Source organism: Brassica rapa, chromosome A02 (genome assembly GCF_000309985.2).
Source record: "Brassica rapa cultivar Chiifu-401-42 chromosome A02, CAAS_Brap_v3.01, whole genome shotgun sequence".
Taxonomy (NCBI): domain Eukaryota; kingdom Viridiplantae; phylum Streptophyta; class Magnoliopsida; order Brassicales; family Brassicaceae; genus Brassica; species Brassica rapa.
Window position 1 is genome coordinate 3200622 of NC_024796.2, and position 27736 is coordinate 3228357.

Here is a 27736-nt window from a genome sequence, read left to right on the forward strand (position 1 = left end):
ACCAAATTCGAAACTAGTGATATTTATTTCTTTTTGTTCTTCTATTTATTTCAAATACTAACAAAATTAACATCTACATTTGTAAAGAGTAACTCTTAAAAGTAAAATTATAATATGTCATACATTTGTTATTTTTGTTTGAAAGTGTAAGTTTACAATATTACTTCTAAAAAATTTGATTTTTTTTATTTGTGAAACTAATCGTGGAATAATCTAAACTCATAACCTAATAAATAAATAAAAAATATTAATATCTACTATACTATTTATTGATATAGTTTCAGCTTTTACATGAACTCTACAGAGTATGTACTACTTGCAATTTGTAGTATTAGATATAACACTTGAAATCACACGTCGTATTAGTTGAACAAACTCACTGCAAACTCGCTCACCATGCAGTTACCATGATCAGTTAATTTGGTGGAAAACAACACACGCATGTCCAAAACTAAACCTTTTAAATCGCTTAAACAAACCTTATCGGATACTATGAGAGACTATATTTGAGCGTCCCATCAATCCATTCTCCAAAACCCCCCCAAAAAAGAACAAGAAAGATATTAGAAGACATGAGAGCTATTCAAACTTATGTGACACTCTTCTTCATCTTAGTCATAATCACAACAACATCAACAGGAGCCCAAAAGAGTCCTCATCATGGAAACAACCATGACCTCTCTATCGCCATAGAAGAAATGGAGAAAGCAAACTACTTCTCTTTCGTGATGCTCATCAACATGTTACACTCCACAAACCCTAGACTCCTAGCCAATATCACATTCTTGATGCCAAGGGACAAACCCCTTTCAAGATCAAACATTATCCAACAAGATTCTATCTCTGACTTCTTGCTTCGCCACTCGATCCCTTCCCCTCTTCTTTTCGAACATCTCAACCTCATCCCCAACGGCTCCATTGTTCCGTCCTCTTTACCACATTACACCCTCAAGATCACAAACGGTGGAAGATTAAACTACTTCCTCAACAATGTCAAGATCATAAGCCGCAATATATGTAGCTTAGGTTCTATCAAGTGCCATGGCATCGACGGTATATTACCATCTCCAAGTGCTATCAACGACGATTCTCCTCGTGATAATCACACTTCGCCTTTCATTTCTTGCCCTAGCAGCCACAACAATAGTGAACACGATAGTCCTCATGACAATAGTGAACACGATAGTCCTCTTAACAATAGTAGTAATCACAATAGTTCTCGTCCTGATGATCATACTCATACTCATGTTGCTCCTTCTCCGACCAGCAGTCCGACTCTTGTGCCAAAATCAGATTCTTCTACGATTCGTGAGGGAGATACGTCAGGTTTTGTCGTCCTTCTCGGATTGCTATCGTGCGTGATGGGCATAGCAATGGCCATGTAAAGTTTAACTCCGCGGACAGCACGGATAACACCTACTAATGTGTAACAGTATTCACTTGTTATAGTTTTTATATATATGTAACAACAAGAAAATATGATCTATTCATATATTGTAACCAATTCAAATATGTTTTTAGTTCTTATATTCCTTTAAAAGATCTTCTTTATAAAACAATTCGTATTTATTTATTCAAACGTATGGCTGACTAAAAATTGTATTCTTTCCGAAACTTATATAAATAAATATGTGCAAGCAAGAGCGTTGAAAACAATTTAAGCTTACAAAATTTTCATCAATTAATAAAAATACAATATTTTATAGTTATAGTATTAGCGAAAGCAACTAATCTGTAATAGTAAATAGTATTCACTTGTTTTTAAAAAAAAAAATCTATTGTGGTATTAATATAGTAACATATCTATACTATATTAAAAGGGATATATGAGCTCTATTGAGCCTATCCACGTCAGCCAATTAAATCAACCAATCATATCATTTTAATGATCCACGTCATCATCCACACAACGCCAGCAAGTCATCTTCTCCATTTTTGTATATCGTGCACGACTTTTCCACTCCTATTTACGACTTATTTCCTCCCTCCTCCTTTAATTAATCATCTGTCTCTGTGATCACTCACGCTTCAGCTTCTCCTCTATTCTATATACAAGCTGTATTTTTTCTTTTTGGTTCTGCGACACTGGTCCGTGGTCTCAACTTCACCCGCCTTCGTCCCCATGGATGGATCGAAGGAAACATCAACAAGCTCTGTGATCAACTCAAGAAATCTTCTCCGATAAAAGTTGAATCTGGAAATTCCAACACGAAGAAGAGAAGATCTGATTACGATTCCCCCATGCGGCTCCTGTTGCCGTCAAAAGGTACACGATCTGAACGATGATATTGACGGAGGAAGACCTGATCGGGGGTGTTCAGGTATAAAGGATCTAAATTTCTGATTGAAAATGCTATAAAAAGGCTAGCTTTTTTCCTTTGAACATCATCTTCTCAAACTGTGAAAACACCAAAGTTAATTCATTTTCTGTGAGATGTCAAAAAAAAAAAAATTTCATTTTCTGTGATTTGAAGGCTTGGTTATATATGTCTGTATCAAGACTCGGTTGATAAAACCAGGACCTTTGGAGAAGCGAATTCGAGGTTTAGATTTATGAGAGTGGCTTGGGATGTGACCAAGCGTCAGTAACAGATTCAGTTGCATTCAGACTAACAAGAAAGTGAAAAGCTAATGGCTTGGTCTCAACGAGTTTTCAGATTTGAGCCACGAAGGAGAGGTTACGGAGTGTTCCGATCATCATTAAGAAGAGATTATGGAGTTTGGGGCTCAAGACTGATGTAGAAAGAGCAAGAGTTCGCTTATAAGGACTTTGATGTGAGGCTTTGCCTAAATCTGTTGAGTGGAGAACGAAAGGAGCCGTGCACTATGTCAAGAACCAAGGCTCTTGCGGTAAGCAAAAATCTTGGACTCTGATGTGTTATAGCTTTAATTTTTTATTTAGATTTTTTTTTTGAATTGTTATGCAGGAAGTTATTGGGCGTTTTTGGACAGTTGCTGCAGTGGAAGGTGTAAACAAGATTGTGACCGCAAACTTGACAGCATTGTCTGAACCATAACTCATAGATTGTAGTCTGTGACACAACTTACAACAATGGCTGCAACAGTGGTTTCATGGATTATGCTTTTGAGTACGTGGTGAATAACGTATTCGCAAGGAAGAGGATTATCCTTACTCTATGGAAGAAGGAACTTTCTAAATGCAAAAGGTTTTTGTGTAACTGCAAAAAAGGAATAAATTGGTCGTACTAATTCTCTTTGTTTTTAAACCAGATGAATCTGAAATGGTAACTATCAGCGGGCACCAAGATGCACGTAGAAATGATGAGAAAAATCTCTTGAAGGCATTGGCTCATCAATCTCTCAGTGTCGCTATTGATGCTTCTGCTAGAGACTTCCAGCGGTGTAAGTACATTATTAAATCCATGGAAAATGAATAATCTTCTTGATGTTTGAATTATTGTGTTTTGGTATGTGAAAAATGTCTTTGATGGGCAGTGTGGTCGATTTGGACCATGGTGTTACTGCAGTTGGGTATGGATCAAGCAAGGGTTCAGATTATATCATTGTGAAAAATTCTTGGGGACCAACATGGAGGGTGGGGAGAAAGGTTACATCAGGATGAACACTGGGAAACCAGGGGTGTCTGTGGAATCAATAAGATGCTTCCTTCCCCACCAAACCGAAGTGGTGATATCATTTTATCCTATATGCATTTGATCATTATCTTAATATCTTCATAACAACATGAATTTTGTCATGAAATTGTTATGTTAATGAATAGAAATGTTGTAAGTATGAGCAATAACAAAAAAAAAGATGATTGAAAAAACAGAGCATTATTATACTGAATAAAAACAGAGAACTAGATTGAACAGTTTCATAGGTAGAAAGTACATTAAGATAATAGAAGACGAATACATTACACAGTTTCTTAGATTAGAAGTAATTGTAGAAAAAAAATATCAAAGACTAGAATATCAAAAAACAGACAGAAATACAGAAGTGACTTAGTTTGTCTACTAAACTTGAACTGAACATGAGTCTTTGTATCTCGATCATCATTGTGTCTGAAGCAAAGTGCTTGCCCAGGATTGCCTCTCAAAAAACAATTCAATTTATGAAAGAAATATATAACTAAGAGAGGAAACAGTGCCGTGCGAGGCTATCTAGAGGCCTAAGGCAATTTTAAAATATGGGGCCTTTCATATAACAAGTAAATATGTAATTAATATAGTTTTGATAGGATATAAATCATGAAAACAAAACCATAACATACTATATCAACAAAAGAGAAGAGGAAAAAGTACCAGTGTATAAACGAAGAGGATGGTGGCATGGAGAAAAAAACGAGGTAGTGTAATGTATCAAAAGTTCTTTGAAAGGCGATACAATGATTAGAAATATATCTAATTCAAATTAAGATTTTTGATTTATAGTGTTTTTAGAAAACTTCCAGAAAAAATGTTATTTTAACCCATAAAACTTGACCTGATTCGTTTTTGATTTGCCATTCAGCTTTTTCTTATTGGTTTCCTTTTTCTTTCTATAAAAGATTATATTCCAAAATATATATACAATCAAAGATTCGAACACAGGTCACTAACTATGAGGGTTGAGAAACCTCAAGTCTAAATCACTACGAGAGGCTAAACTTTCAGAAATTTGGAGCCCCAAAAATTCTATATATACTAGATGTTTTGTCCGCACTTGCGGGCTTAATCGTTTTACACATATATATATTAGTTTATATTTTATTAATTCAAAAATCAGCATGATAACTTATTATTTTTGTTTAAAAAAAAATCAAACATCAAATTATATATATATAAATATATGACGTAAATTGAACTAAAATATATATGTTTATTATTATGCTGAAATTGTAAAAGAAAACATTCACATATTAAAAATATTTAAGTAAATATATTTATACAAATTTAGTTGATTAATGTTTAATTATAAATTTTTTATTTGTTATTTTCTAAATTTTATAATTGAAAATAAATTTTAAGATAACAACACAATATATAAGAATTAGCTTATTTAAGAAAATTAATATTATTAGTAAAAATTCGTTTGTAGTTATATAATTAATTATATATAAAATTCATTAAAGGTAACAATGACTTTAACCGCTTAATTATTATAAATAGTTTTATATCTTATTTTAAATTTTATAACTGAAAAATATGTTTTAAGATAACAACACAATGTAAAAATTATCTTTTTGAAAAGAAAATTAATATTATAAATAAAAATTCGTTTTTGATTATATAAAATATGTTTTAAGATAACAACACAATGTAAAATTTATCTTTTTGAAAAAAAAATTAATATTATAAATAAAAATTCGTTTTTGATTATATAGTTAATTATATACAAATTCATTAAGGGTAGTATAGCTATTAACCGCTTTAACTTTTAATGTGAGAACTCCGTTGCAAAAATTTACTTCGCAAATAATAGTACAGATTCAAGAGTCTAAGGTAAATACCTTTTTGAATACACATCAAACACGGTTCTGAGAAAAAAATAACTTCATTTACTTACTCCAATAGTCTGTAATTTTTTAAAAAGTTTGTTCTTTATTGATATAGTTAAACTAAGCAAACCACTAAATAGAAAGTAAATACTAACTTTTTAAAATTTTATTAGTTAGAAAATAATATAATTTCTAAAATGAATAGTAAAATAAATAGTTTTTTTTTGTCACTGAGTAAAATAAATAGTTAAAATTGTTGTAAAAAGTTATAAAAGTCAATGCTACTTTAAGTTAAAAATAAATTAATATTTTTAAAAATTGTATTATTAATTTATTTACTCGCCCGCCCGTAGGGCGGGTTTACCCTAGTGTATGTAATTAGACTATGTTACAAATACTATTTCAAAAGTAATTTTTTAAAAATTATATAAAATTAAAGTTAGAAATTTTCTTCATAAAAATTTATATTAAACTATCAGCATAGTTTCTTAAAAATTGAAATAAATTACGAAAACGATCTTTAGTATTTGTAACAAAGTTAAAATAAAATGTCAATATATTTATCAAATATAGTGATATAATTTTGTAATAATAAACACATAAATGGACCGAGCGAGTTGGTATATCGGGTCAAATATCGGGTAAACCCGACCCGAGATCTAAACCCTTACCAAAACCCTGGCAAAATCTCTCTCAGCTTTTCCATTTCTATGGCTGCGTGAAAATTTCTTGATCATCAAGTCAATCTCTTCCTCATAAAATCCTCTTCAATCAGGAAGAACCCTAATTTAGTCTCCTCTTAATCCAATTGAGATTCCAGGAGCAAACAAAATGGCTCAGAAGTGTGCGATTGGTTTGATCTCAGCTCTAGCAGCTTCCGCTTCCTTCTCGAAATCGAACATCGCTTCTGCAGATGGACCTCCTCTCACCTTCTCCGGTTTCTCCACTTCTCCGACTCCTCAGCCGCAGCAGGGTTCCGCTACTCCGCCGGCGCCAGGATCTGGCGAAGAGTCCGATGCTCCTCCGCGGATTCGGAACGATAATCCGAGGACGACTTCAGCTGGGTTCGATCCCGAGGCGCTTGAGCGAGGGGCGAAGACCGTGAAAGGGATTAACAACTCTGCTCATGCCAAAAAGGTTTGAATTTTATGTTTTTTTTCTTTAGATTTGAGATTTACATTGAAAAGAATCTCAAGTTTGATTTGTATGATGAAGCTAATGGAAGATGGATTATGAGGATAGGTGTCAAAAAGTGTTTTTTTTTTTTGTTATGATTGGCCTTCACGATTGATGAATGTTTGGTTTCTGGTAGGTATTTGAAAGAATTAAGACACAAGAAGAGACGAGGCAAGCTGAGTTTGCTGCTAAGGCCCAAGAGTTTAAAGCTCTCCAATCACAAGCTGAAGCTGTAAGATCAACTTACTCTTAAGCTCATTGTACATACATTATTGATTACATGGTCTGATTCTGGAGATTTTTTGCGCTTGGTTGCTTATATAATTTGTTCTTACAACTCTCTGGCTACCTACTGGAATGAAACTGCGGTGTAAATATATCAACTGCTGCTGCTATAGTTTTTGTTGCATCTCTCATTATTCAACTTTTGAATCTTCCTAGGTTGTGAGATTATGTGCCTGACTTTTTTTCCAATTTTACCAGGAAAGGCAAAGGGTGATACACGAGGAACAGAAGAAACTTGCTCAACACCAAGCACAAACAAAAGCACAGATGGCCCGCTATGAAGATGAATTAGCAAGAAAAAGGATGCAGGCATGCCATTCTACACATACTTTCTTAAATAAGATTGAGGACTTATATTCTTTCTTACGAGTTATGTTGTACATCTTGTTACAGGCTGAGAACGAAGCCCAGAGAACAAGAAATCAAGAACTCGTGAGGATGCAAGAAGAATCAGCGATTAGGCGGGAAGGAGCTCGACGAGCTACCGAGGAAGAGATCCAAGCACAGAGACGACAGACGGAGAGGGAGAAAGCTGAGATTGAACGTGAGACGATCAGGGTCAAAGCTATGGCAGAAGCCGAAGGGAGGGCCCGTGAGTCGAAGCTATCTGAAGACGTCAACAGGAGAATGCTTGTCGATCGTGCAAATGCAGAAAGGGAAAAATGGGTTTCTGCTATCAATACTACGTTCGATCACATTGGAGGTCTGACATTAGTGACACAGTATCTCTCTATCGTTTTAATTCATTCCTTGTGGAAGCTTCTCTTTGGCAGTTGATTGACTCTTTATCCTTGTTTTCTAGGGGGCTTGCGTATGATTCTAACTGATCAGAACAAGCTGGTTGTTGCTGTTGGAGGTATCACTGCTCTTGCAGCTGGAATCTACACAACGAGGTAAAGACTAAAAATGGCTGCGAAAAGACCAGTCGTGAGTTCTTGTTGTTGGAGTTGAGAAACTTAGCCAGCTTATAAATTTACTTGTTGCAGAGAAGGTGCCAAGGTTATCTGGAGCTACGTGGATAGAGTCTTGGGGCAACCTTCTCTAATTAGAGAATCATCGAGAGGAAAGTACCCTTGGTCTGGCTCTTTTTCTCGTGCCTTGTCCACGTTGAAGGGTGGTGGTAAGGAAGCTGCATCGACAAATGGAAAAGGATTCGGTGATGTTATTTTGCACCCTTCTCTTCAAAAGAGAATCGAACAGTTAGCCAGTGCAACTGCCAACACAAAGTCTCACCAAGCACCTTTTCGAAATATGCTTTTCTACGGTCCACCAGGAACCGGGAAGACAATGGCTGCCCGAGAGCTGGCTCGTAAATCTGTATGCATTCTCTATCTTTCTTATGCCTATAGTTATTATAGTTAGATCTTAGTTGGCTGCTCATGTGCGTAATTAAACTTCAGAATCTTTGATAATCACTCTCATCCTTTGATTTGTTACCCTTCAGGGTCTGGACTATGCGTTGATGACGGGTGGAGATGTTGCACCCCTTGGAGCTCAGGCTGTAACAAAGATACACCAACTGTTTGACTGGTCCAAAAAGTCTAAGAGAGGTTTGTTGCTCTTCATCGATGAAGCCGATGCGTTTCTCTGCGAGTAAGTTGCAAATCCACTAGCTGATGATGATAATCTTAACTGAAGGGGTTTTAGTTTTTTTCTGTGCTAATTTGATTGCAAATTCAACAGGCGGAACAAAACATATATGAGTGAAGCCCAAAGGAGTGCACTAAACGCACTCCTCTTTCGCACCGGTGACCAGTCCAAAGACATAGTCCTAGCGCTCGCCACAAACCGACCAGGTGATCTAGACTCAGCAGTGGCTGACCGTGTCGACGAGACTCTCGAGTTCCCCTTACCCGGAGAAGAAGAGCGTTTCAAGCTTCTAAACCTCTACCTGGACAAGTACATTACCAAGACTAATCTTAAAAAGCCTGGTTTGCTCCAAAGCCTTTTCAAGAAAGACCAGCTGAAGATCGAGGTAAGAGGCGTCACAGAGGATCTCTTGAAAGAAGCTGCCGCGAAAACAAAAGGGTTTTCAGGTAGAGAGATCGCGAAGCTGATGGCAAGCGTTCAAGCGGCTGTGTATGGAAGCGCGGAGTGTTTGTTGGACGCGAACCTTTTCAGAGAGGTGATTGATTACAAAGTCGCTGAGCATCAACAGAGGAAGAAACTAGCTGGAACCGATACAGGTAACAAGAAATGAAATCATACATCAACATATGTTGTAGATTTGAACAATTACTCAAAACTCAAAACCCCGAGCATTGTTTATGAAAGGGTTTGGGCAAAGAAAAAGATTTTTGATTTTCCAAATTGTTCCTCCCTATGATTCTAAAGGTGAGATTTATAGGATTGTTTGAAGATTCAGTCTTCTTGGTTATTAGTCATTTCAATCTTGAGTAGATCCTAGCATGACTCTTTGGCAAAAGAATTTCTTTATGTTGTTGAAGAAGTAACACAATTTATTTATTTATCAAGATAAAGATTAAGACCCTCACATTTTTTATAACTAACAGTGATTTTCTTAGTTGCAAGACATTATTCTATAATATTTAGAGTTTTAGACTATTTCTTACGTATTACACAAGAAAACAAGACCATATAGTTCAACAGTTTGGTACTTCTCAGTCAAGGTCACGAGACACCACGACAAGCTGTTTTCCAACGTTCTTACCGTGAAACAGTCCAACGAGCGCAGCAGGAGCGGTCTCGAGCCCGTCAGCAACATCTTCCACGTACGTTATCTTCTCTTCTCGTAGATAGGGAAGCACAAACTCCAAGAACTCAGAGTACTTGTGCAGGTAATCGATGGTGTTGAACCCTTGAATACGTATACGTTTGTAAGTAATGAGCCAGAGGTTGTATACTGCTTCAGGAATCTGCAGATTGTACTGCGAGATCATTCCGCACGCTGCGATGCGGCCGTGTGGTCTCATGTTTAGGATCACTGCGTCTAGCATTGGGCCTCCGACGTTCTCAAAGTATATGTCAATGCCTACAGGGAAACACTTTTTTAAGGAAGCATTGAGATCACTTTCTTCCTTGTAGTTGAATGCATCATCGAATCCAAACTTGTTCTTGAGAAGATCAACCTAGAAACATCAAGGGGACTTGATTCGTTAACCTGAATCAAGAAACCGTGCTGGTTACAGCTTAAGAGATTACCTTCTCTTTGCTTCCTGCGCTTCCAACGACATAGCAACCCATCAGCTTAGCAAACTGTCCCACAAGCTGACCAACAGCACCAGATGCAGCTGACACAAACACAGTCTCTCCTTTCTTTGGTGAACAGATCTCATAGAACCCAGCATATGCTGTCATACCAGGCATACCTGCCAATATAAAGACAATGATGAACTACTACAAAACATTTGTTCTTCTGGAAACACACACATTGAACTGAGTAGTAACATACCAAGAAGGCCAGTGTAGTTGGATAAGGGAACATCAGTATGATGGATCTTGAAGTGAAGATTAGGAATAGGAGTGATAACACTGTACTCTTCCCATCCAACAGCTCCCCAAAGCAAGTCACCTTCTTTGTAATCAGGGTGTCCTGAGTCCATCACTTTAGACACTCCAAACCCTGAGATAGGCTACACAACAACACAACCAAAACGTTTGAAAGCTAAACCAACTGTTCTTGAAACCAAACATGGGAACAAAAACGTTTGATCATATATAAGTATACAGTAGCTCTACTTGTATGTACCTTGCCGGGAATGAAAGACAGAGCTGTAGCAGGACTAGAGGGATCAGGCTTTCTCATAAGGTTGCGCATGTAGGGATCACAGGACAAGTAGAGATTCTTCACCAACGCTGTCATTGATCCCGCAGATACCTTAAGATTTACGCTGGTGGAGTTGATCAAAAGGTCGGATTCGCTGAGGAATCCGGTAACGTAGTCTCTGAAGATGACTTGCTTGTTGCTCATTACCATCGTCTCCATTACTAAGATGTTTTTTTTTTTTCTTGTTAACTTCTCAAACGTTTTTATTTCTCAACTTATATAAGCCACAGGTTTAGGAGATAATCAAGAAGTATAGTATCTTCGTGTTAGTGTTAACCTTTATTTTCCAGTAAATTATTTTCTCTCGGACAGTGATCTTTTTGAGACGAGTGTTTAGTGATTTAATTCAATAGTTTCGGGCTGAACAAACCGGTTTACGATTTAGTTTCAGTCTTGTTTCGGTTTTCAAAATTTTACCGCTAAAAAATAAATACAAACCATTTATAACTCCGTTAGATTAAGGTTTGGTGTGAGAAATTTTCAGTATGGTAGTCGGTTTGAGTTTGGTCTATATAATAAGAAGTAATTATTGAATTAGTATTACCTTTCATTAAACCTCTAGTAATATTACTAATATATATTTAAAAGTGATTTTATATATATATATATATATATATATATATATATATATCTAGTCTTAATGTGAAAGAAACGGTTTTGATATATGGCAATGCAAAACCAATGAAGCTAAAATTAGTTGCATAAGCACCATTTCTTGCGCAATAGGTGCGATGCAAACAATGTGTTTACTATGTGATCTTGTCAATAACCATACCAAACCAGTTCAGTTGCTATTAATCTGATTTAGTCGTGCACAAAAGAAGAAGAAAAGGTTGTCTTGGATTTGATCTTAAGATTGAATTATCCTAAAATTGTAGGATTTTGCATGTTGAATTTGTTAGCGAATTGGTATATATTTTTCCTAATAAATTCGAAAAGAAACTCGTGTATTTAGTGTCATTTAATTTCTGCTCTTTATTTCTTCTACATAAGAACATATTAAAGTCTCAAAACTTTATTTTATAACATTCACTGTGGTGAAAGTAATAAATTATTACACAGATTTTTAAGCACTAGTGTTTTGTAAATGTGATGATAATTGTCTCTCGAGCGTCTGAAGCAAAACATTGCTCAGGACACTAAGGAAGTATAAAGATCTGTTGTGCAGAAGGTTTAGAGACATTTGGCTTCAATTTCCTCGAGAGTGAGACCCTTTGTTTCTGGCACAATGAAGTATATGAAGAGCAGAGACAAGACACATATCACACCAAACCCCATAAACAGTATCCCAGCTCCAAATAACTCCTGCAAAATAAAAACAGAGCCCCATGTGAGCCAAACAACATGTCCCCGTTCTGAATCAGAAAAGAAAATACAACAAACAGAGACTACACATCTGAATTCCATTGCAACACAGTCCAACATAAGGTCCTAAGAAACAAATAACTACTAACTGTGTATATATCTTTCACAGAGTTTCACTGCGACTAATCCATGAATTAACATATTATATCTAGCCAATCATTTACGAAGGGTTTTGCTACCAACTTTAAAGAATTATCTATTCAGAAAAGGCATAAACAAGTGATGATTTTTGTTTCTGAAAGGAATGGTAGATGGATTACCTTTAGGGGAGAAAAAGCAAATGTCACAAGCGCGTTTGCACCGAAGTTCACAAGTACTGCTAGACTGAGCCCTCGACCTCTTAATTTAAGGGGAAATATCTCTGAGATCATCAGCCAACCAATCGGACCAAAGGATAGCTGCAAGATTAATCACAATAGAAACATTTGTTATAGAACACGTCTAGATATAGCTGCCATGAGTTTCATGAGAAAGTCCATGCTACTTTTAGGACAAATATTAACATTGCGGAATACAAGTTTGATCAAGCAAAACTTCGGTTAATTATTTGTTTACCTGGTAACAGCCCACATAGAGCAGCAGTGCAACCACAGCAACAACTGGTGCAGCGCTGAAAAAGATGTAGTATGACCCCAGCAGGAATAATGAGACAACCTGTTTCACAATAAAAGTTATAAGTGAAGAAACTGGGAGCATTGAGTCCTCTATATCATTGAACTCAATATTTACTGAGCTTGATGTAAATTTACAGTACTTTTCCTACAGTAGATTTAGAGCAAGCTCATTAAATCTAATGAGAAAAGACAAGGTGTGGGAAAAACAGAGAACATACCATGCCACCAACACCACCAAGAAGCAAAGGTCTCCTTCCAAGTCTGTCGATAACTACAACAGCTACTCCTGTCATAATCAACTGCAGCAAAAGAGACGAGCGTTATTTCTTAGAAAGCAAAGTAACTTTGCAGCCCAGGGTCCATCAACATTTTTCTTCGGTTCAAACAATTGAGTGGGAAAACATAATCTTAAGATCTAGCTCTAAACTCCTTCAACTACGCAACTGCCACTCTTTAAATTCACCAATAAAGTCTCTTACAGTGTTACCAACAAAAAAGCTTACTCAAAACCTAACACAGTTATAATGACACTGCTTCTAACACTGATAACAGGTCAAGGAAACTGAATACCTTCAATAGACCAAGTAGAATTGAGACCCTTGTTGCATCACCTGCAGCAGAGAATCCAGCGGTCTAACAGGAAAATTTGGAGAGGAGGCAAAAGAAGTTAAAAATCCTCTCGTGCAACAAAGCCAACATTACACTCTACAGAAAGTTTATTTAAAGAAGAAAGAAAACCTGCAGTATTGATGGTGCATAATAAAGAACACTTGGTTGCCCAGTTATCTGCCATTTGACAAAGGATACATTAGTTATCACTCTTCTAAAAAAACGCGATGATTAAGTTTGACTGTACCAACCTGCTGAAACAAGACTAGACCTCCTCCTATGATGAGAGCTTTCTTGCACTTCCCTTGAAACAGTTCACCAAACGTGGCTTCTTTATCCTCCCCCACAAAAGAAAGCTCAGCCAAAATCTCGTTTACTTGTTCAGCAGCCGAATCAACAAAAGCAGGACCTCTAAGGCGGCAAAGAGATTTGATCGCAGCTTCCTTTTGGTTCTCCACATTCCCTTTTCCCTGTATGACACGCAACAAAAGCCACCTAGGGGATGCTGGGAGCCACCACATCCCGATTCCCATAATAACCGCCAAAGGAACACTCGTTGCATACATGTAACGCCAACCAGAAAGAGTATTCACCGTGAGACTACCGATTCCATAACCTCCCTGCGTAAAATTGTCAGAGGAGATGTGAGAATAACTTGTTGAAGAAGCAGATTTCAAAAACGAGAGGAGCAACTCAACTGCTTCACAAAAGCTTCAAGAACTTACAACCATCCCAAGGACTATGAAGAACTCCTTTAGAGATACCAGCTGCCCACGTATCTGACTTGGAGCAGTCTCTGCAATGTACATTGGAGCCGCATGCATTGCCTAAAAAATAACATAACATGCCTCTGCTTAAAAACAAGTTTGAGAAGCCAAACACTTAAGAAAATGATGAGTCTTCTTACCAGTCCAACTCCAACCCCATAAGTTACACGTCCAATTATCAGAACGGAGTAGATTGGTGCTAGTGTAGTCGCAAGGGCTCCAACGAGGAAAAAGAGTGCAGCCAGAACCAGCTCCTTTCTTCTTCCTTCCAAATTCAAAAATCCAACACTTCAGTTTCTTTTACACGTAGACAGTGCTAAATACTTATGTCTACCGGATGAAGACAGTGGAAAAGAAACCAACCTATAACGTCAGCAATAGTAAAAGCCACAGCAGAGCCAACTAAGGCACCATAAAGTGAGCCACTGGTCTGCAGAACATTTAACAATGGTTGGTAAGAAAATTTGTCTTTGTTTCAAAAAATAAGGAGGCAGCAGGAAAGATTGTTTCGGAGACTTACAACTAGACCAACATCCAATGAGGACAAGTTGTACCATGAAATTCCACTTAGTGAAGGCGACTGCAAGAGAGGAGAAGCACAGTAAGAAACCAAAGTCATAGGTTTCTTTAAGAATGTAAGCAATCAAAATAATGTACTTGTATGTGACGAGAGAAATGGTTTGGAAAGTGTGAAATATGATGATATAGTTTTGATATCTCAGTCATATGTCCAGAGGTATATAATAATTAGGCTATGAAAACGGTGACTAAAGACTTCTTAAAACTAGATTTGTTAGACCGTAAGAAGATTGTAGGATCTCAGACAAGTTTAAACTTTACCTGAAGTGAAATGGTTGCACAAGAAGTTGCACCAATTTCATAACCATAAAGGAGTCCTCCCAGAGCTGGAAAGAGAAACCTAACAAGGAAACAAAAAACTTCTCAACATGAAAGACAAATGCAAACAAGTGCGCTGCCATTATATTTTAACATACTTAACAATAAGTTGGCAATGAATAAATATAATCAAGAGGTCGTTCGATCAATCTGTCAATATACTACATAGACAAAGAAAAAAAAATCACTGGATAGTATAAGTTTAACTAGAAAAAAAAAAGAAAACAGGCAAAGACACATAGGTCGAAGCTCCTAATCATGAGTTGTGTTTCCACATGAATGTTTTACTTGAAAGGTATGCATAGAACCTCATACAGCGTTCGAGTTTCCTAGTCATCATACATATTACGCTAAACGACACAGAACATAACCAAACACACCAGTCTGCAATTTTCATTTCATTCCAGGCATATGAGGACACTTATGGTGACATGAACAATTTCATTACAAAGTGGGCTCTCAAACTGATTCTATTTTTAGGAACAAGCAACCAAAACTTGGAGAATAGAAGAGAAGAGAGATCTCACGGGAAGATGGCTGAAACGACAGAGTAGTTTTCTGGGGTGTGATTGTCTTTAATAAGAGGCTCCCTTTCTGACCTGATCTCACCTGATGATTTACCAACCTACAAAGCATACATATATATAGTTTCAGCAACTTGTCAACGAAAACACTATCAGTAGCCCTACAAAGCATCTAAGCTCTAGTCTCATGCTACCTAATATGATAATTGCGATGTTGATGGCTCATACCCGTCTAGAAAGCTCTCAATGTTAGTAAGTTTTAGGAAATTCAAAATCAAACTCAACCAGAAGAGGAAACTATTAGAATGGTAAAGTCAAGAATCACGAGTGGGTTTAACCAAAAAAGGCGAAGTGAAATCTGCGGTGAGATGACTCATACCTCTACTAAAGCAGAAGAGGTGGGTTGCTGCTCCGGATCAAACGCCATAGCTGCGTTTCCAGCGATTGGAAAAATAATAATAATAATTGAGGTTGTTGCAATGAAACTCTTTGTAATAATATATTGAAATTCAAAGATATTGAATTCACTGTTTACTGTTCATAGACGCGAAAGAAAGATAGTGATACGCGTGGGAGGTTGGTTGGTAGCGATGACGATCCTTTATTTAGAGAGATTTTTTTTTGGTTTTGCTAGCAAATGCTGTTGGTTTTTTCTTAAAATAAAAAATGAAAAGAAGAAAGCAAAGCTGGATCTGTATATGCATCAATCAATCAAACTCTTTGACATATGATTTGTGGTGCGTCTTCGTTGATTAGTTTAAACCCACGGAAAATTAGTGTCTCAGGTTGAACAGTGACACGTGCAAGATCACGTGATTAAGCTTCTAGTCTCTTTTATCTTCGTCTTCGTTCTCTCTCTATGCCTAAAACACCAAGAGTCTCCGAACTTATATCCGAACTTGAATGTGATCTTACGTGTTCGCGAGTCATGAGAATCACTTTGTTTATTTCTCTTCATAACACAGATAGGCGTAAAATGGGCTGTAATAGGTTGAGTTGTCAGGTTTAATAGCCCGTAATCAATCTGACTGTTACGGACAAGCCTTAACTCAGCTTGTTTGGTTTGTGTTCGATGCCCATGACAAACAGTGTTCAACTCGTCAATAAAAAGCGTCTTGTTCCCATTGATTAACAATGACCACTAGCATCCAACCATTAAGAACCCAAAAAGATGACTTGGTCTTTTTAATGGAAGGTTCTAATTTAAAACTAATTGATTATTAATAAATGAATTGACCTTAATCATAACATAATGATTATACTACAATATTAAATCTCATTAAAAATAAATAAAAACTTGTTAACGATCCGTAGTTTTTTTTGTTGCCATCTATTTTAAAGTTTAAACAATAGACAGACTTAAATCATTATAAAGAGATGATATGTCCGGCTAGATCTGTCTATGAGAAAGAAAACACTGCTACATCTTGTCTCTTTAACGAGAGAATTCCTGATTCTTGATATATAAGCGATGCTAAACTCTAAAAAACTGCTCGTAGAAGTCAGAAAGAAACTAATTTAGAGGCAAAGGTCGACCGGTCGGTAGAGTTAGTAATCATATTTCAGCTTTTGAATTTAAAAGGTTCATAATTCTAATATTTTTATTGATTATTTCAAAACGTCAACTATTGATACAAACTGTAAAAACTGCGTTTACGGATATTAGTTGAAAAACCAGTCATCACCTAAGAAAACTTTTGTCCATCATCAAGAGAACGTCTTAAACAAGTGGTCTGAGAAGTACGTTTCAAATTCAATAACAAATTAGTTTAAGAGAGGAATCCCAATAATTAATAAATAATTAATTAATTAGAGGGTTAGAAAAGAAGATGAAACCAAAAATTCAAAGTCGCTCCTTTTCTCCCCGTCCCCTGCGTCAATTCTAAGCTGTCTCCTCTCTCTCTCTTTATATACTTCCTTCCTTCCTTTTCGCACTGTTAAACAATCCCAACTTCTCTCTCTAGATTCTCGTCTCCTTCCTCTCTCTCTCCTAGGGTTTCCGTCTCCTTCACTGTCAATAACCTATCGGAGAGCTCCGGAACACATTCCACCGCGACTTCGACATGGCGGCCGAGAAGCTAAGAGACTTGAGCCAGCCGATTGACGTCGGCGTGCTCGATGCCACCGTCGCAGCCTTCTTCGTCACCGGATCTAAGGAGGAGGTTGTTTCAATTTCTCTGGCTTCATCGTTTCGCCCGAGTTCTAGCATCGATTGGCTTAAATGAGTAGGGTTTAGGATTAGGTCGCTGTTAGGGTTTTAGCAGTGTGATGATACGTTTGGGAACCTAATTGAATCGAAGTGATTTCATCGTTTTAGGAGTGTGGCTTCAATCTATTAGGGTGCGTTTGAGTTGTTAATTTTGAATTAATCGAGACATTGCTCCTCAAACTATGTGCAGAGAGCTGCTGCGGATCAGATTCTTCGGGATTTGCAAGCTAATCCGGATATGTGGCTTCAGGTTGTTCACATTCTACAGAACACAAAGAGCATGGACACCAAGTTCTTTGCCCTTCAGGTTAGTTTCTACCATTCTTGTATGCTATCTTTTTCATTAATTGTTACTTGTTCATCTGCTGATATATCCATGGCATAATGCTAAATGATGTAATGCATGCAGTGTTGTTCGAAACACATAAAACTGCTAACAATCTAGTTGTGAGGCTCTTGTATCTGTTGATTATACGCATACTCTCATCGGATATGAAATTAGCTCTCTGAATATTTGTGTTTAGACTTTAGACTGATCAATGACTGTTATGCATTAACCTAGTTGTTGTCTCGTTTCTTTTAGAGAGATTTTGGTGTAGTGCATATGCTTATTTAGAATGGTTATGGCTTGTTAAATGTTTGGCATATTTTATTTGCTCTTATTAATCACTAATAATGCTTCCTGAAGTGGTTCCGTTCTTATCCAAGTGTCAATTAGAACTGTTCGTTGTAGTACTTAACAAACGAATACCCTTTTGTGATCCGCTTGCCAGGTTCTAGAAGGTGTTATTAAGTATAGATGGAATGCGCTGCCTGTTGAACAACGGGATGGAATGAAAAATTACATCTCGGAGGTCATTGTAACGGTATAGACCTTTGAATGCGTTGTGTTGTTCTCTGTATATAATTGGGGAGTTATGCTAACTCCTTTGTCAATGATGTTTCCTTGCAGCTCTCGGGTAATGAAGCGTCTTTCAGATCGGAAAGGCTCTATGTCAACAAACTAAACGTTATCTTGGTTCAGGTATCTGCAGCACTGCCTGATAATATGCAATGCATTTACTTAGTTGCAGTTAGTCTATTTGGTTTTTGTACTAATGTTTATGGATTTGGTTTCAACACAGTTCATTCCACCCTGTTGATCTTCCGGCATAACATATATTCTGATATTGCACAGATAGTGAAGCATGATTGGCCGGCAAAGTGGACAAGCTTCATTCCCGATCTAGTTGCCGCTGCTAAAACTAGCGAAACCATCTGCGAAAATTGCATGATCATTTTGAAAGTAAGAATATTTACATGATTCTGTTATCAGTTATCACTTGAAGCAATAACATCTCTTCCTTCCTCTGTTAGCTCCTAAGCGAAGAGGTTTTTGATTTCTCAAGAGGAGAAATGACTCAGCAGAAGATTAAAGAGCTGAAACAATCTCTAAACAGGCATGTTAAACTTTCTGAAAATCTTATATTTAGTTTGTGAAATACTAAATCTTTATATTGTACATGTTGGCTAAGTAATCTCGTATCTATTATTTACCTCTTTGTGCTTTTTCTATGTGCAGCGAGTTTAAACTCATTCACGAGTTATGCCTATATGTCCTCTCAGCATCTCAAAGACAGGATCTTATACGTTCAACACTGTCTGCGTTGCATGCCTATCTATCTTGGATTCCGTTGGGCTATATTTTTGAGTCTCCTTTGGTAATATACTCAAGATAAGAGGGACTTTGATGTCAATACACTTAAAATAAGATTGAGATCGATGTTAATTGGCCTCGTATTTATGTTGTTCTGATCTCTGTTTCGCTTGTTTACAGCTTGAGACCCTCCTTAGATTCTTTCCTGTGCCAGCATATAGAAATCTCACACTTCAATGTCTAACTGAGGTATTTCAATTTTGTGTACAGCTTTCTTATTGCCAGTTGAATGTGTTACTGAATTTTTATTGGCTTGAATTTTTTCTGCCAGGTTGCAGCTCTCAATTTCGGAGACTTCTACAATATCCAATATGTCAAGATGTACACCGTATTCATAGGGCAGCTGCAGGTATATTAGTTATCTTCTTGTATTATCATCTTTTTGCTCGTTGACATTCCGACTATTCTAGTTTCATTTCTAGTCATTAAATGTATTAATTAGATCTATTCATGCTTTTATTGGCTTCTTGCCTGATGCTCTACACTTGTTCTCATTTTTGCAGACAATTCTCCCACCGAGTACAAATATCCCAGAGGCATATTCAAACGGAAGTGATGAAGAACAAGTAAGTATTTTCTCTGCACTTTGTTTCGATGCAGCCCGTTGATTTGAATAACTTACCAAGGTTATGATTCTGTGCGTCTTATGTCACCTTTAGGCATTTATCCAGAACCTGGCACTATTTTTTACTTCGTTTTTCAAGGTAAATCTTATACTTTGCTGAGTTACTGAAATTTTGTTCACGGTCTGTGTTTTAAAAGCACTCCACATCTATTTCTTAATTGTTTTGTATCTCTGCATTTTATATGCAGTTTCATATACGAGTCCTGGAATCAGCTCCAGATATTGTCGCCTTATTACTTACGGGTCTCGAATATCTCATCAATATATCATATGTTGATGACACTGAAGTTTTTAAGGTATGTAAATTGTGGTTACCAGTATTATTGCTATTAATACAGTTGTATATCGCGTTTTCCCCTTACAATACTCTTATGCTCTTTATCCGCCATCTGAAAAATGACGTTTTCTGCTTGCGTGTGGAGTAGGTTTGTTTAGACTACTGGAACTCATTGGTTCTGGAGCTGTTTGATGCACATCATAATTCGGATAACCCTGCAGCAAATGCAAATCTGATGGGATTACAGGTAGGATGGATTCCTTGACTAACGGATCATTTTTTTAATTCTTGCATAAGGTTGATACTACTTGTGTATATTGTATTAGTTAAACTTTCATTGCTTTTATTTTGGTTACTAACTTTAGACGTTAACTTGCATATTCCTAGATGTCTTTCATTCCTGGTATGGTTGATGGCCTTGGTTCGCAAGTCATGCAGCGGCGTCAACTTTACTCGAACCCTATGTCCAAGCTAAGAGGGTTAATGATTAGCCGTATGGCGAAGCCTGAAGAAGTGCTTATTGTTGAAGATGAAAATGGGAACATCGTCCGTGAAACTATGAAGGACAATGATGTTCTTGTTCAGTACAAGGTACTAGTTTCTTGTCCAGTTCATGTTACTTCTCTTCAGCTAGGTTAGACATATACCAGCAGTGCCTTGAATTCAGAGAAATTTTCTAACTCGTACTAAATTGCAGATAATGCGGGAGACATTAATCTACCTGTCACACCTTGATCACGATGACACTGAGAAGCAGGTACGGTATAACCATGATGATACTGGTCTCTGCTTATTGATTTGTGAAATATATTGAAGATTAATATCTGGGGTGTGTATGATCTAATGCTTATTGATTTGTGAAATTTTCTTTTTAGTGGACGTGTTATTAGGTTTTAGTTTCTCTGGTAGTTGTCTTTAGTTGATTTAATGCTATTTTGCTGACGTGAACTTCTGATTGTCTCTTTAAAAGATGTTGAAGAAGCTAAACAAACAATTAAGCGGGGAGGAATGGGCATGGAACAATTTGAATACATTGTGCTGGGCTATTGGGTCTATTTCTGGATCTATGGCAGAAGATCAGGTAAATTTCTTGTTAGCGCTTAGCCTAATTCCTGTTAAAGGGAAGTTCTTGTTGATACAGTTCCTTTCTTGTTAGCCTCAGGCATTTCATGATACTTCTCATGATTTATCAGTATCTGCTTCTTTGCTTCTTACTATGTTCTGGGATTGACTGTTCAACCGTGTTAATTCTGTGAGCTCCGTGTTTTCTTTTCCTTTTTTCCAGGAAAATAGATTTTTGGTGATGGTTATTCGTGATTTGTTGAATTTATGTGAGATTACCAAGGGAAAAGACAATAAAGCTGTCATTGCTAGCAACATTATGTAAGTTTGGTCCTTCATATTCTGCTGAATTTATTCCTAAGGATGTTGTATATCCAATATTTCTCAATAATGCACCAGATTTATGCATACTTAACTGAAACATATGGTCTCTCTGTTGTGCTTTGACATTGTTAAGGTATGTCGTTGGCCAGTATCCGAGGTTCTTAAGGGCCCATTGGAAGTTTTTGAAGACAGTTGTGAATAAGCTGTTTGAATTCATGCACGAGACACATCCTGGTGTTCAGGTAGTCTTCCAAACTTTTAATGTTCTGAGATACAGTTATCCAAGTGTAAATTCACATAAAAAGAAACGGTATTCGCTGTTAAGAGTCCGGGATTAAGATTCATATAAGTTCTCGATTATTATCATATTGGTGGGAAATGAATGCTCATCTGTTCAAAGCTAGCATCCGATTCTTTTATGTTCCAAGCGTTCTTCCATATAATTTGCAGCTTTCTGATTAAAGATGCCTAACCTTTCAGGACATGGCCTGTGATACATTCCTGAAAATAGTGCAGAAGTGCAAGCGTAAATTTGTTATTGTCCAGGTTTGTATCGCTATGTTCAGTTCACCTTTCTTATCCTTCCATTGTCTTCTGAATGGGCGCCTAGTTATATAGTTCATTGTGCTTCCAGGTTGGAGAGCATGAACCATTTGTATCTGAACTTCTGTCTGGCCTTGCAACAACTGTTCAAGATCTTGAGCCTCATCAAATTCACTCATTTTATGAATCTGTAAGTTTTCCAGACGTGTGTCCAGTTTGGCAGCAGAGCTATTTCTTTTTTGGGATTTCATGGGTTCTCTGTCTCCAGGTTGGTAATATGATCCAAGCAGAATCAGATCCTCAGAAGAGAGATGAATATCTACAGAGGTTGATGGCACTCCCAAACCAGGTATCTTAATAATCATGTGGCTTCTTAACCTTTGTTTACGTAGTTGGCTAAACATGTTCTGTGTTATGATGTAGAAATGGGCAGAAATCATAGGACAAGCACGCCAGAGTGTAGAATTCCTCAAGGATCCAGATGTGATACGCACAGTGCTTAATATCCTGCAGGTCTGATTTCTTACCTATATCTCATAATGCATTATTATATCATCACGTCAAATCATGTCATCTTAATAATCGACTTTGTGCATTTACTGGTGTTTAGATATATGATTTATTGCGAGGTGTAACTATTAACATGTTTTTTTTCTTCATGCAGACAAACACTAGTGCTGCTACTTCACTAGGAACGTACTTCTTATCCCAAATTTCCTTGATATTCTTGGATATGTTGAATGTGTACAGGTAAATACATTATTTTAGCTTTTACTAGTTATAGTACTCTTTCTTGTATTATATTAGTTGGGCGCTCATTTTATTTTTCTCCATGGCTGCACCAGAATGTACAGTGAGCTTGTGTCAACCAGCATTACTAGTGGGGGACCATATGCCTCCAAGACATCTTTTGTAAAACTCTTAAGGTTTGTTTTGTTGTATTCATCAGATACAGACGGTTCTTGATGCTATAGTTTTACAAACTGGCGTAACTATATATTGTAATGCTTTTCTGTACAGATCTGTCAAGAGGGAAACCCTTAAGCTGATTGAAACCTTTTTAGACAAAGCTGAAGACCAATCACACATAGGGAAACAGTTTGTGCCTCCAATGATGGAATCTGTACTCTGTGACTACGCGAGGAATGTGCCTGATGCTAGGGAATCAGAAGTTCTTTCACTTTTTGCAACGATTATAAACAAGTATGTCTCTTATTAGTAATTAAGGATGTGTACCACCTGCTTAATTATGGATTGTTTTCTTCCTAAGTATCATATGATATGTGCATAAATTCAAAAGTATTGCTACAAGATTTGATTTGGAAATTTACTTTCCTTAAAGCTGGCATGATTTGTTCTTTCAGGTACAAGGGGACAATGTTGGATGACGTGCCAAACATATTTGAAGCTGTTTTCCAGTGTACGTTGGAGGTAATAAAATTTTATGGACCGTTTCTTTGTTACCCACACTACAGACGAGGAACCTTAATGGAGGTGATGTATGCTTTGTATACTATATTGAAACTTTCCATTTTCCATCCTTTTGCAGATGATAACTAAGAACTTCGAAGATTATCCAGAACACCGCCTCAAGTTTTTCTCATTACTCCGTGCTATTGCTACATTTTGCTTCCCTGCCTTGATAAAGTTGTCAAGTCAGGTTGGTGAATACGTTTTGCATATATTTTCTCTTCGTGGGATCTAAGGAGCTTATGCGCCTTAGTTCAAGCCTTGATTCATCATTTGGATATCTTCCTTACTGTCTTGTCATTTGCATCAGCAACTGAAGCTAGTGATGGATTCAATCATCTGGGCATTTAGACATACCGAGAGAAATATCGCTGAAACTGGGCTTAATCTATTGCTTGAGATGCTGAAGAACTTCCAGGTTTGGTGTTTGATTCCTTGTTTTAGCTCTTTGGTTGTGGCTTATATTATTTCTTGGTCTAACATTTATCTCTGATTGTGACAGCAATCTGCGTTTTGTAATCAATTCTTCCGTTCTTACTTTATACAAATCGAGCAAGAAATATTTGCTGTTTTGACTGATACCTTTCATAAGCCTGGTTTCAAGCTGCATGTGTTGGTGCTGCAGCATCTGTTTTGCCTGGTAAAACCGTCTTTCCTCTGCCATCTTATCTTATCGTTGTCCTGGGAATGACTAGGTTTTGTACGCTTAGACATTTGTTGATTATAAATTTCAGGTTGAGAGCGGTTCTTTGACGGAACCTTTGTGGGATGCTGCAACGGTACCGTACCCGTATCCGAACAACGCTGCGTTTGTTCGTGAATACACAATTAAGCTATTGAGTTCTTCTTTCCCCAACATGACTGCAGCAGAGGTAAGTAAAAGCTTAAAATCTGCCAGATTTGCTTTCATCTTTTCGTTTTATGTTGTTCAAGATTCCTTTTTCTTTCTTTAAGTCTGATTTTGAATATCAATAATCATACAGGTCACACAGTTTGTGAATGGACTTTACGAGTCAAGAAATGACCCTTCTGAATTTAAGAAAAACATTCGTGACTTCCTTGTACAATCCAAGGAATTCTCCGCTCAGGTATAGTAACTTTTCTTTGAAGAAACAAGTCATTCAATTGCTTTAAATAACTCGAGTCAATTTTGTTGAATATAAACTTTCAGGATAACAAAGACCTCTACGCCGAGGAAGCTGCTGCGCAGAGAGAGCAAGAGCGTCAAAGGATGCTTTCGATTCCTGGTCTTGTTGCTCCTAATGAGATTCAAGACGAGATGGTAGACTCCTAAACAAAACAAGAAGAAGAAAGCTTTTTGGACACAGTGAAGAAAGAGTTGAGGAGATGACATTAGTTTCCCCTGACTGTATGTATCTCTGCTTCCTAATTCGACTTTGAGAATTGGAATAGCCAAGAAAACAGAGATCTTTTGGGGGTAACTTTAGTGTCTTGTTTGGTTAATTAATTTGGTTAATGTTGATTTGAAACTTAGGGCGCTTCTCTAGTTACATGGTTTGACCTTTTTTGAGTGTTTTTGTTAAATCGATTCGTGTTTTAGGTGCATGACAATGTTTTAACTCTGTTATTGTTACCATTAATACAAAATGTGTTTTTAATTTAAAGTGGTCACAACTGCTTCCAACAATCCTTTGAAATTCTCAACGGAGCTTCCTTTCTCAGAGACAGCTTCGTGAGCTTGTTCTCTAAGCTTCTCGGCATTGCTCTTCATCTTCTTACCATCATCTTGAACCAAAACTCGATCCAAACACTCCCCGAATCCATCTCTCGTGAAGACTCCATTGATAATCTTCATTCCAATCCCCCACACAGCCTCCACCGCTCTTCCGTTGAGTCTCTGATCCCCAAAAAAAGGCCTGCAAATCATCGGTACACCTCCGGAAACACTCTCCAACACGGAGTTCCATCCACAATGCGTCACAAAAACACCCGTTGCTTCGTGTTTCAGCAGCTCCACTTGCGGAGCCCATGGAACCACTATCCCTTGCTCTCTTGTCCGTTCCAGAAACCCTTTTGGTAACTGAACCATGTTCTTCTCCTTAAGCGACCAAACAAACGGCACTTTGCTCGACTCCAACCCTTCCGCTATCGCCACAAGCTCTCCGGGAGGCGGTGTCATGACTGTACCAAAGCTAATGTACGCTACAGAACCAGTCCTCTGCTTCTTGATCCAAGCCAGACAGCCGTGAGGATCTTCCACTAGTGCATCCGCTTGAGATGTAGATGATAACAACGCGAGAGGACCAATATTCAGATAACGTTTGAACTCCGACTTGAGGTTATTCGTCAGTGTATTATCTAGCTCTTCAAATGAATTGATGAAAACCGCATCGGCACGAGGTAAAGCAAGACCCATTTTATGCAACGTGTCTGAAAAAACAGAGTCTAAGTTCCCAAACACAACTCCTTCTGGTGTGTCTTTTACTCTGATCTTCTCCATCCCTGAGATAAACCCTAGTGTCTCCTCCATACACCCATCTACTTCTGTAGAAGCAAATCAAAATCATTACCACAAATATACATATAATCACTGTACATTCTTCAGAATCACAATTTTAGTAACCATTCCTTTTTAACTAAATAACTAATTTTCTTTTAATGGCTAACGACAAAAAAAACACAAGTGGTAGTTTAGTTTTTTTTTTTTTTTAATTATTACCATTCACACGTACGGATTGTCTGATGAGATCTGTGTAGAGATGAACAGAAAGCGAGTTTGGTCCGGCTGTCCAAAACGCAACCCATGACGCCTTCATCTCCGCCGCCATATCCGACGCGAACCAGAAGAACGCATCCGCCAACATGCACGTCACTTTCTTACCGGCGTCATTCTCCGCCGACGCGATCGCTTCCCGGAAACTCTCCGGCGCCGCTACGAGAAACAGCTCGATCGCCTCCTGTGGTCTCCCGGAGAACACGTATCCCTCCGGGACGCCGTCAGCGACGTCGTGGACTCGGATGTTCGATGGGAGATCTGAGGGGAATAACGAGGAGTTGGATTGGACGGTGTTGAAGAAGGAGAAGAGTGTGGAGGGAGAGAAGGAGGCGAGACGGCGCGTGACGGAGAGGAGAGGAGCGGCGTGAGTGCCGAAGGGGAAAGCGAGGACGGCTACGTGTGAGTCTGTGGTTGGCTGGTCGGTGTTGGCCATGGTGGGAGAGTACAATGAAGGAGACAAGAGAGAGAGAGATGAGAGATAATGATAAATAGGAGAATGGAATGGCTGAGGATGAACCACCGAGCAAGTATAAAGCTCGTGATGGTGGTTGGTTGGTAATGGTAACACACACTCTCTCTCTCTCTCGTTGAACTTTCTTATATGTTTGACGTAAAACAAATATGTCACATTATTTGACATTTTGTTATTTCAAATTGGTTAAAAGAACAAGATATTCATTTCAATGTTAGTGTAATGATTTTGCAAAAAGGACATGCTTCTTCGTTTTTCTTTTAAGAGGAGATTTATTATCTATTTATAGTAACAAATCGAGTATTTCAAACCAAAAAGGATAATTATCATTTCAAAAATGGAAATGAAATGTCGGTGGTAGGATAAGTAGCATTCAGAGTACGTAGTTAATGTTGAGTTTCTCGATGCAATGTTACGACGGTGTTTGTTTTGGTATGGCCCCTCGATGATAAAATAGTATACTTGTATGTTGTTGTGGTAGGTAAAATTCGTGGTTCACAAATCTCGTAAAGGCTCTGATATATGTGTGTGATTACGTTAGAAACCCAAACCCTAATTGCATATATTGTCGGAAAGCCGAATTAAATTAGAAATAAATGATATGATTTGGGCCGGAAGCGCATGTATTGATACTTTCGTTTTATATATCGGGATGCCGGTAAATCTATTAAAATATGGCACACACGTGTTTTGTAGGTAACAGATCTCATATTATGACATTCAGTAATCGTCTTGGAGTACTCACTGATCTATTTCTTGATTCTCATTACACTTGTGTAGTTAGAGTAACAAGATGAAAAGAACAAAAAGCATGTGTATGGTTTCATTCATTTATGTGAGTCTCTAGCTATAAA

At 37.5% G+C, this 27736-nt stretch overlaps 6 protein-coding genes and 1 pseudogene across 10 annotated transcripts; 4 read left to right on the plus strand and 3 right to left on the minus strand.

Annotated features, from left to right (window-relative positions):
- Positions 1-25: 25 nt before the first annotated feature.
- Positions 26-1597, plus strand: LOC103851074. The gene has a single exon (XM_009127903.3). The coding sequence runs from the start codon at positions 573-575 to the stop codon at positions 1383-1385; it is 813 nt and encodes a 270-aa protein (XP_009126151.1). The 5' UTR covers positions 26-572; the 3' UTR covers positions 1386-1597.
- A 1066-nt stretch (positions 1598-2663) lies between these two features.
- Positions 2664-3835, plus strand: LOC103851075 (annotated as a pseudogene).
- Positions 3836-5911: 2076 nt separating this feature from the next.
- Positions 5912-9288, plus strand: LOC103851077 (ATPase family AAA domain-containing protein 3-B). The gene is made up of 8 exons (XM_009127905.3): positions 5912-6580; positions 6756-6851; positions 7103-7213; positions 7298-7607; positions 7707-7797; positions 7891-8221; positions 8349-8497; positions 8588-9288. Exons 1-8 carry the CDS (start codon positions 6275-6277, stop codon positions 9102-9104), a joined length of 1911 nt encoding a protein of 636 aa, XP_009126153.1. The 5' UTR covers positions 5912-6274; the 3' UTR covers positions 9105-9288.
- Positions 9289-9332: 44 nt separating this feature from the next.
- On the minus strand, positions 9333-10965 carry LOC103851076 (NADP-dependent alkenal double bond reductase P2). The gene is made up of 4 exons (XM_009127904.3): positions 10614-10965; positions 10317-10497; positions 10067-10233; positions 9333-9993 (listed from the first exon to the last, which is right to left on the minus strand). Exons 1-4 carry the CDS (start codon positions 10848-10850, stop codon positions 9526-9528), a joined length of 1053 nt encoding a protein of 350 aa, XP_009126152.1. The 5' UTR covers positions 10851-10965; the 3' UTR covers positions 9333-9525.
- Positions 10966-11650: 685 nt separating this feature from the next.
- On the minus strand, positions 11651-16201 carry LOC103851078 (D-xylose-proton symporter-like 2). 2 transcript variants are annotated; one of them, XM_009127906.3, is made up of 15 exons: positions 16003-16201; positions 15847-15896; positions 15471-15568; positions 14887-14965; positions 14567-14626; positions 14410-14476; positions 14187-14311; positions 14005-14106; positions 13531-13899; positions 13409-13456; positions 13241-13303; positions 12889-12969; positions 12612-12710; positions 12317-12454; positions 11651-11996 (listed from the first exon to the last, which is right to left on the minus strand). In XM_009127906.3, exons 1-15 carry the CDS (start codon positions 16007-16009, stop codon positions 11865-11867), a joined length of 1518 nt encoding a protein of 505 aa, XP_009126154.1. In that variant the 5' UTR covers positions 16010-16201; the 3' UTR covers positions 11651-11864. The 2 variants fall into 2 exon arrangements, with proteins under 2 accessions (XP_009126154.1, XP_009126155.1); XM_009127907.3 differs by having other exon boundaries at positions 15996-16014.
- A 1130-nt stretch (positions 16202-17331) lies between these two features.
- Positions 17332-25298, plus strand: LOC103851080 (protein EXPORTIN 1A). Of its 2 annotated transcripts, none has more exons than XM_009127911.3 (32): positions 17332-17629; positions 17867-17983; positions 18450-18542; positions 18629-18700; positions 18854-18961; positions 19033-19115; positions 19238-19376; positions 19493-19561; positions 19644-19721; positions 19876-19938; positions 20032-20076; positions 20186-20293; positions 20423-20521; positions 20662-20865; positions 20972-21031; positions 21245-21355; positions 21560-21657; positions 21794-21902; positions 22141-22206; positions 22295-22393; positions 22472-22552; positions 22627-22716; positions 22868-22953; positions 23049-23129; positions 23224-23406; positions 23568-23634; positions 23753-23863; positions 23984-24091; positions 24176-24313; positions 24408-24545; positions 24657-24761; positions 24845-25298. In XM_009127911.3, exons 1-32 carry the CDS (start codon positions 17531-17533, stop codon positions 24965-24967), a joined length of 3231 nt encoding a protein of 1076 aa, XP_009126159.1. In that variant the 5' UTR covers positions 17332-17530; the 3' UTR covers positions 24968-25298. The 2 variants fall into 2 exon arrangements, with proteins under 2 accessions (XP_009126159.1, XP_018512036.1); XM_018656520.2 differs by having other exon boundaries at positions 18450-18539; positions 18626-18700.
- Positions 25236-27019, minus strand: LOC103851079 (flavonol 3-O-glucosyltransferase). 3 transcript variants are annotated; one of them, XM_018656522.2, is made up of 2 exons: positions 26354-27019; positions 25236-26175 (listed from the first exon to the last, which is right to left on the minus strand). In XM_018656522.2, the coding sequence occupies exons 1-2, from the start codon at positions 26841-26843 to the stop codon at positions 25289-25291; spliced, it is 1377 nt and encodes a 458-aa protein (XP_018512038.1). In that variant the 5' UTR covers positions 26844-27019; the 3' UTR covers positions 25236-25288. The 3 variants fall into 3 exon arrangements, with proteins under 3 accessions (XP_018512038.1, XP_009126157.1, XP_009126158.1); XM_009127909.3 differs by having other exon boundaries at positions 25236-26178; positions 26354-27017; XM_009127910.2 differs by having other exon boundaries at positions 25236-26172; positions 26354-27015.
- Between the last annotated feature and the right edge of the window lie 717 nt (positions 27020-27736).

Coding starts and splice junctions, on each gene's coding strand:
- LOC103851074 (XM_009127903.3), top strand. CDS start 573: ATGAGAGCTATTCAAACTTATGTGACACTCTTCTTCATCTTAGTCATA.
- LOC103851077 (XM_009127905.3), top strand. CDS start 6,275: ATGGCTCAGAAGTGTGCGATTGGTTTGATCTCAGCTCTAGCAGCTTCC. Junction 7,214..7,297: donor TAGCAAGAAAAAGGATGCAG/GCATGCCATTCT, acceptor ATCTTGTTACAG/GCTGAGAACGAAGCCCAGAG. Junction 7,798..7,890: donor GCTGGAATCTACACAACGAG/GTAAAGACTAAA, acceptor TACTTGTTGCAG/AGAAGGTGCCAAGGTTATCT.
- LOC103851076 (XM_009127904.3), bottom strand. CDS start 10,850: ATGGAGACGATGGTAATGAGCAACAAGCAAGTCATCTTCAGAGACTAC. Junction 10,234..10,316: donor CAACTACACTGGCCTTCTTG/GTATGTTACTAC, acceptor TTATATTGGCAG/GTATGCCTGGTATGACAGCA. Junction 9,994..10,066: donor GCGCAGGAAGCAAAGAGAAG/GTAATCTCTTAA, acceptor TGATGTTTCTAG/GTTGATCTTCTCAAGAACAA.
- LOC103851078 (XM_009127906.3), bottom strand. Junction 14,312..14,409: donor TACTATTGCTGACGTTATAG/GTTGGTTTCTTT, acceptor TGAATTTGGAAG/GAAGAAGAAAGGAGCTGGTT. Junction 13,457..13,530: donor GTCTAGTCTTGTTTCAGCAG/GTTGGTACAGTC, acceptor GTCAAATGGCAG/ATAACTGGGCAACCAAGTGT.
- LOC103851080 (XM_009127911.3), top strand. CDS start 17,531: ATGGCGGCCGAGAAGCTAAGAGACTTGAGCCAGCCGATTGACGTCGGC. Junction 20,866..20,971: donor ATGTTCTTGTTCAGTACAAG/GTACTAGTTTCT, acceptor ACTAAATTGCAG/ATAATGCGGGAGACATTAAT. Junction 21,903..22,140: donor AGACACATCCTGGTGTTCAG/GTAGTCTTCCAA, acceptor CTAACCTTTCAG/GACATGGCCTGTGATACATT.
- LOC103851079 (XM_009127909.3), bottom strand. CDS start 26,843: ATGGCCAACACCGACCAGCCAACCACAGACTCACACGTAGCCGTCCTC. Junction 26,179..26,353: donor ACAATCCGTACGTGTGAATG/GTAATAATTAAA, acceptor TTGCTTCTACAG/AAGTAGATGGGTGTATGGAG.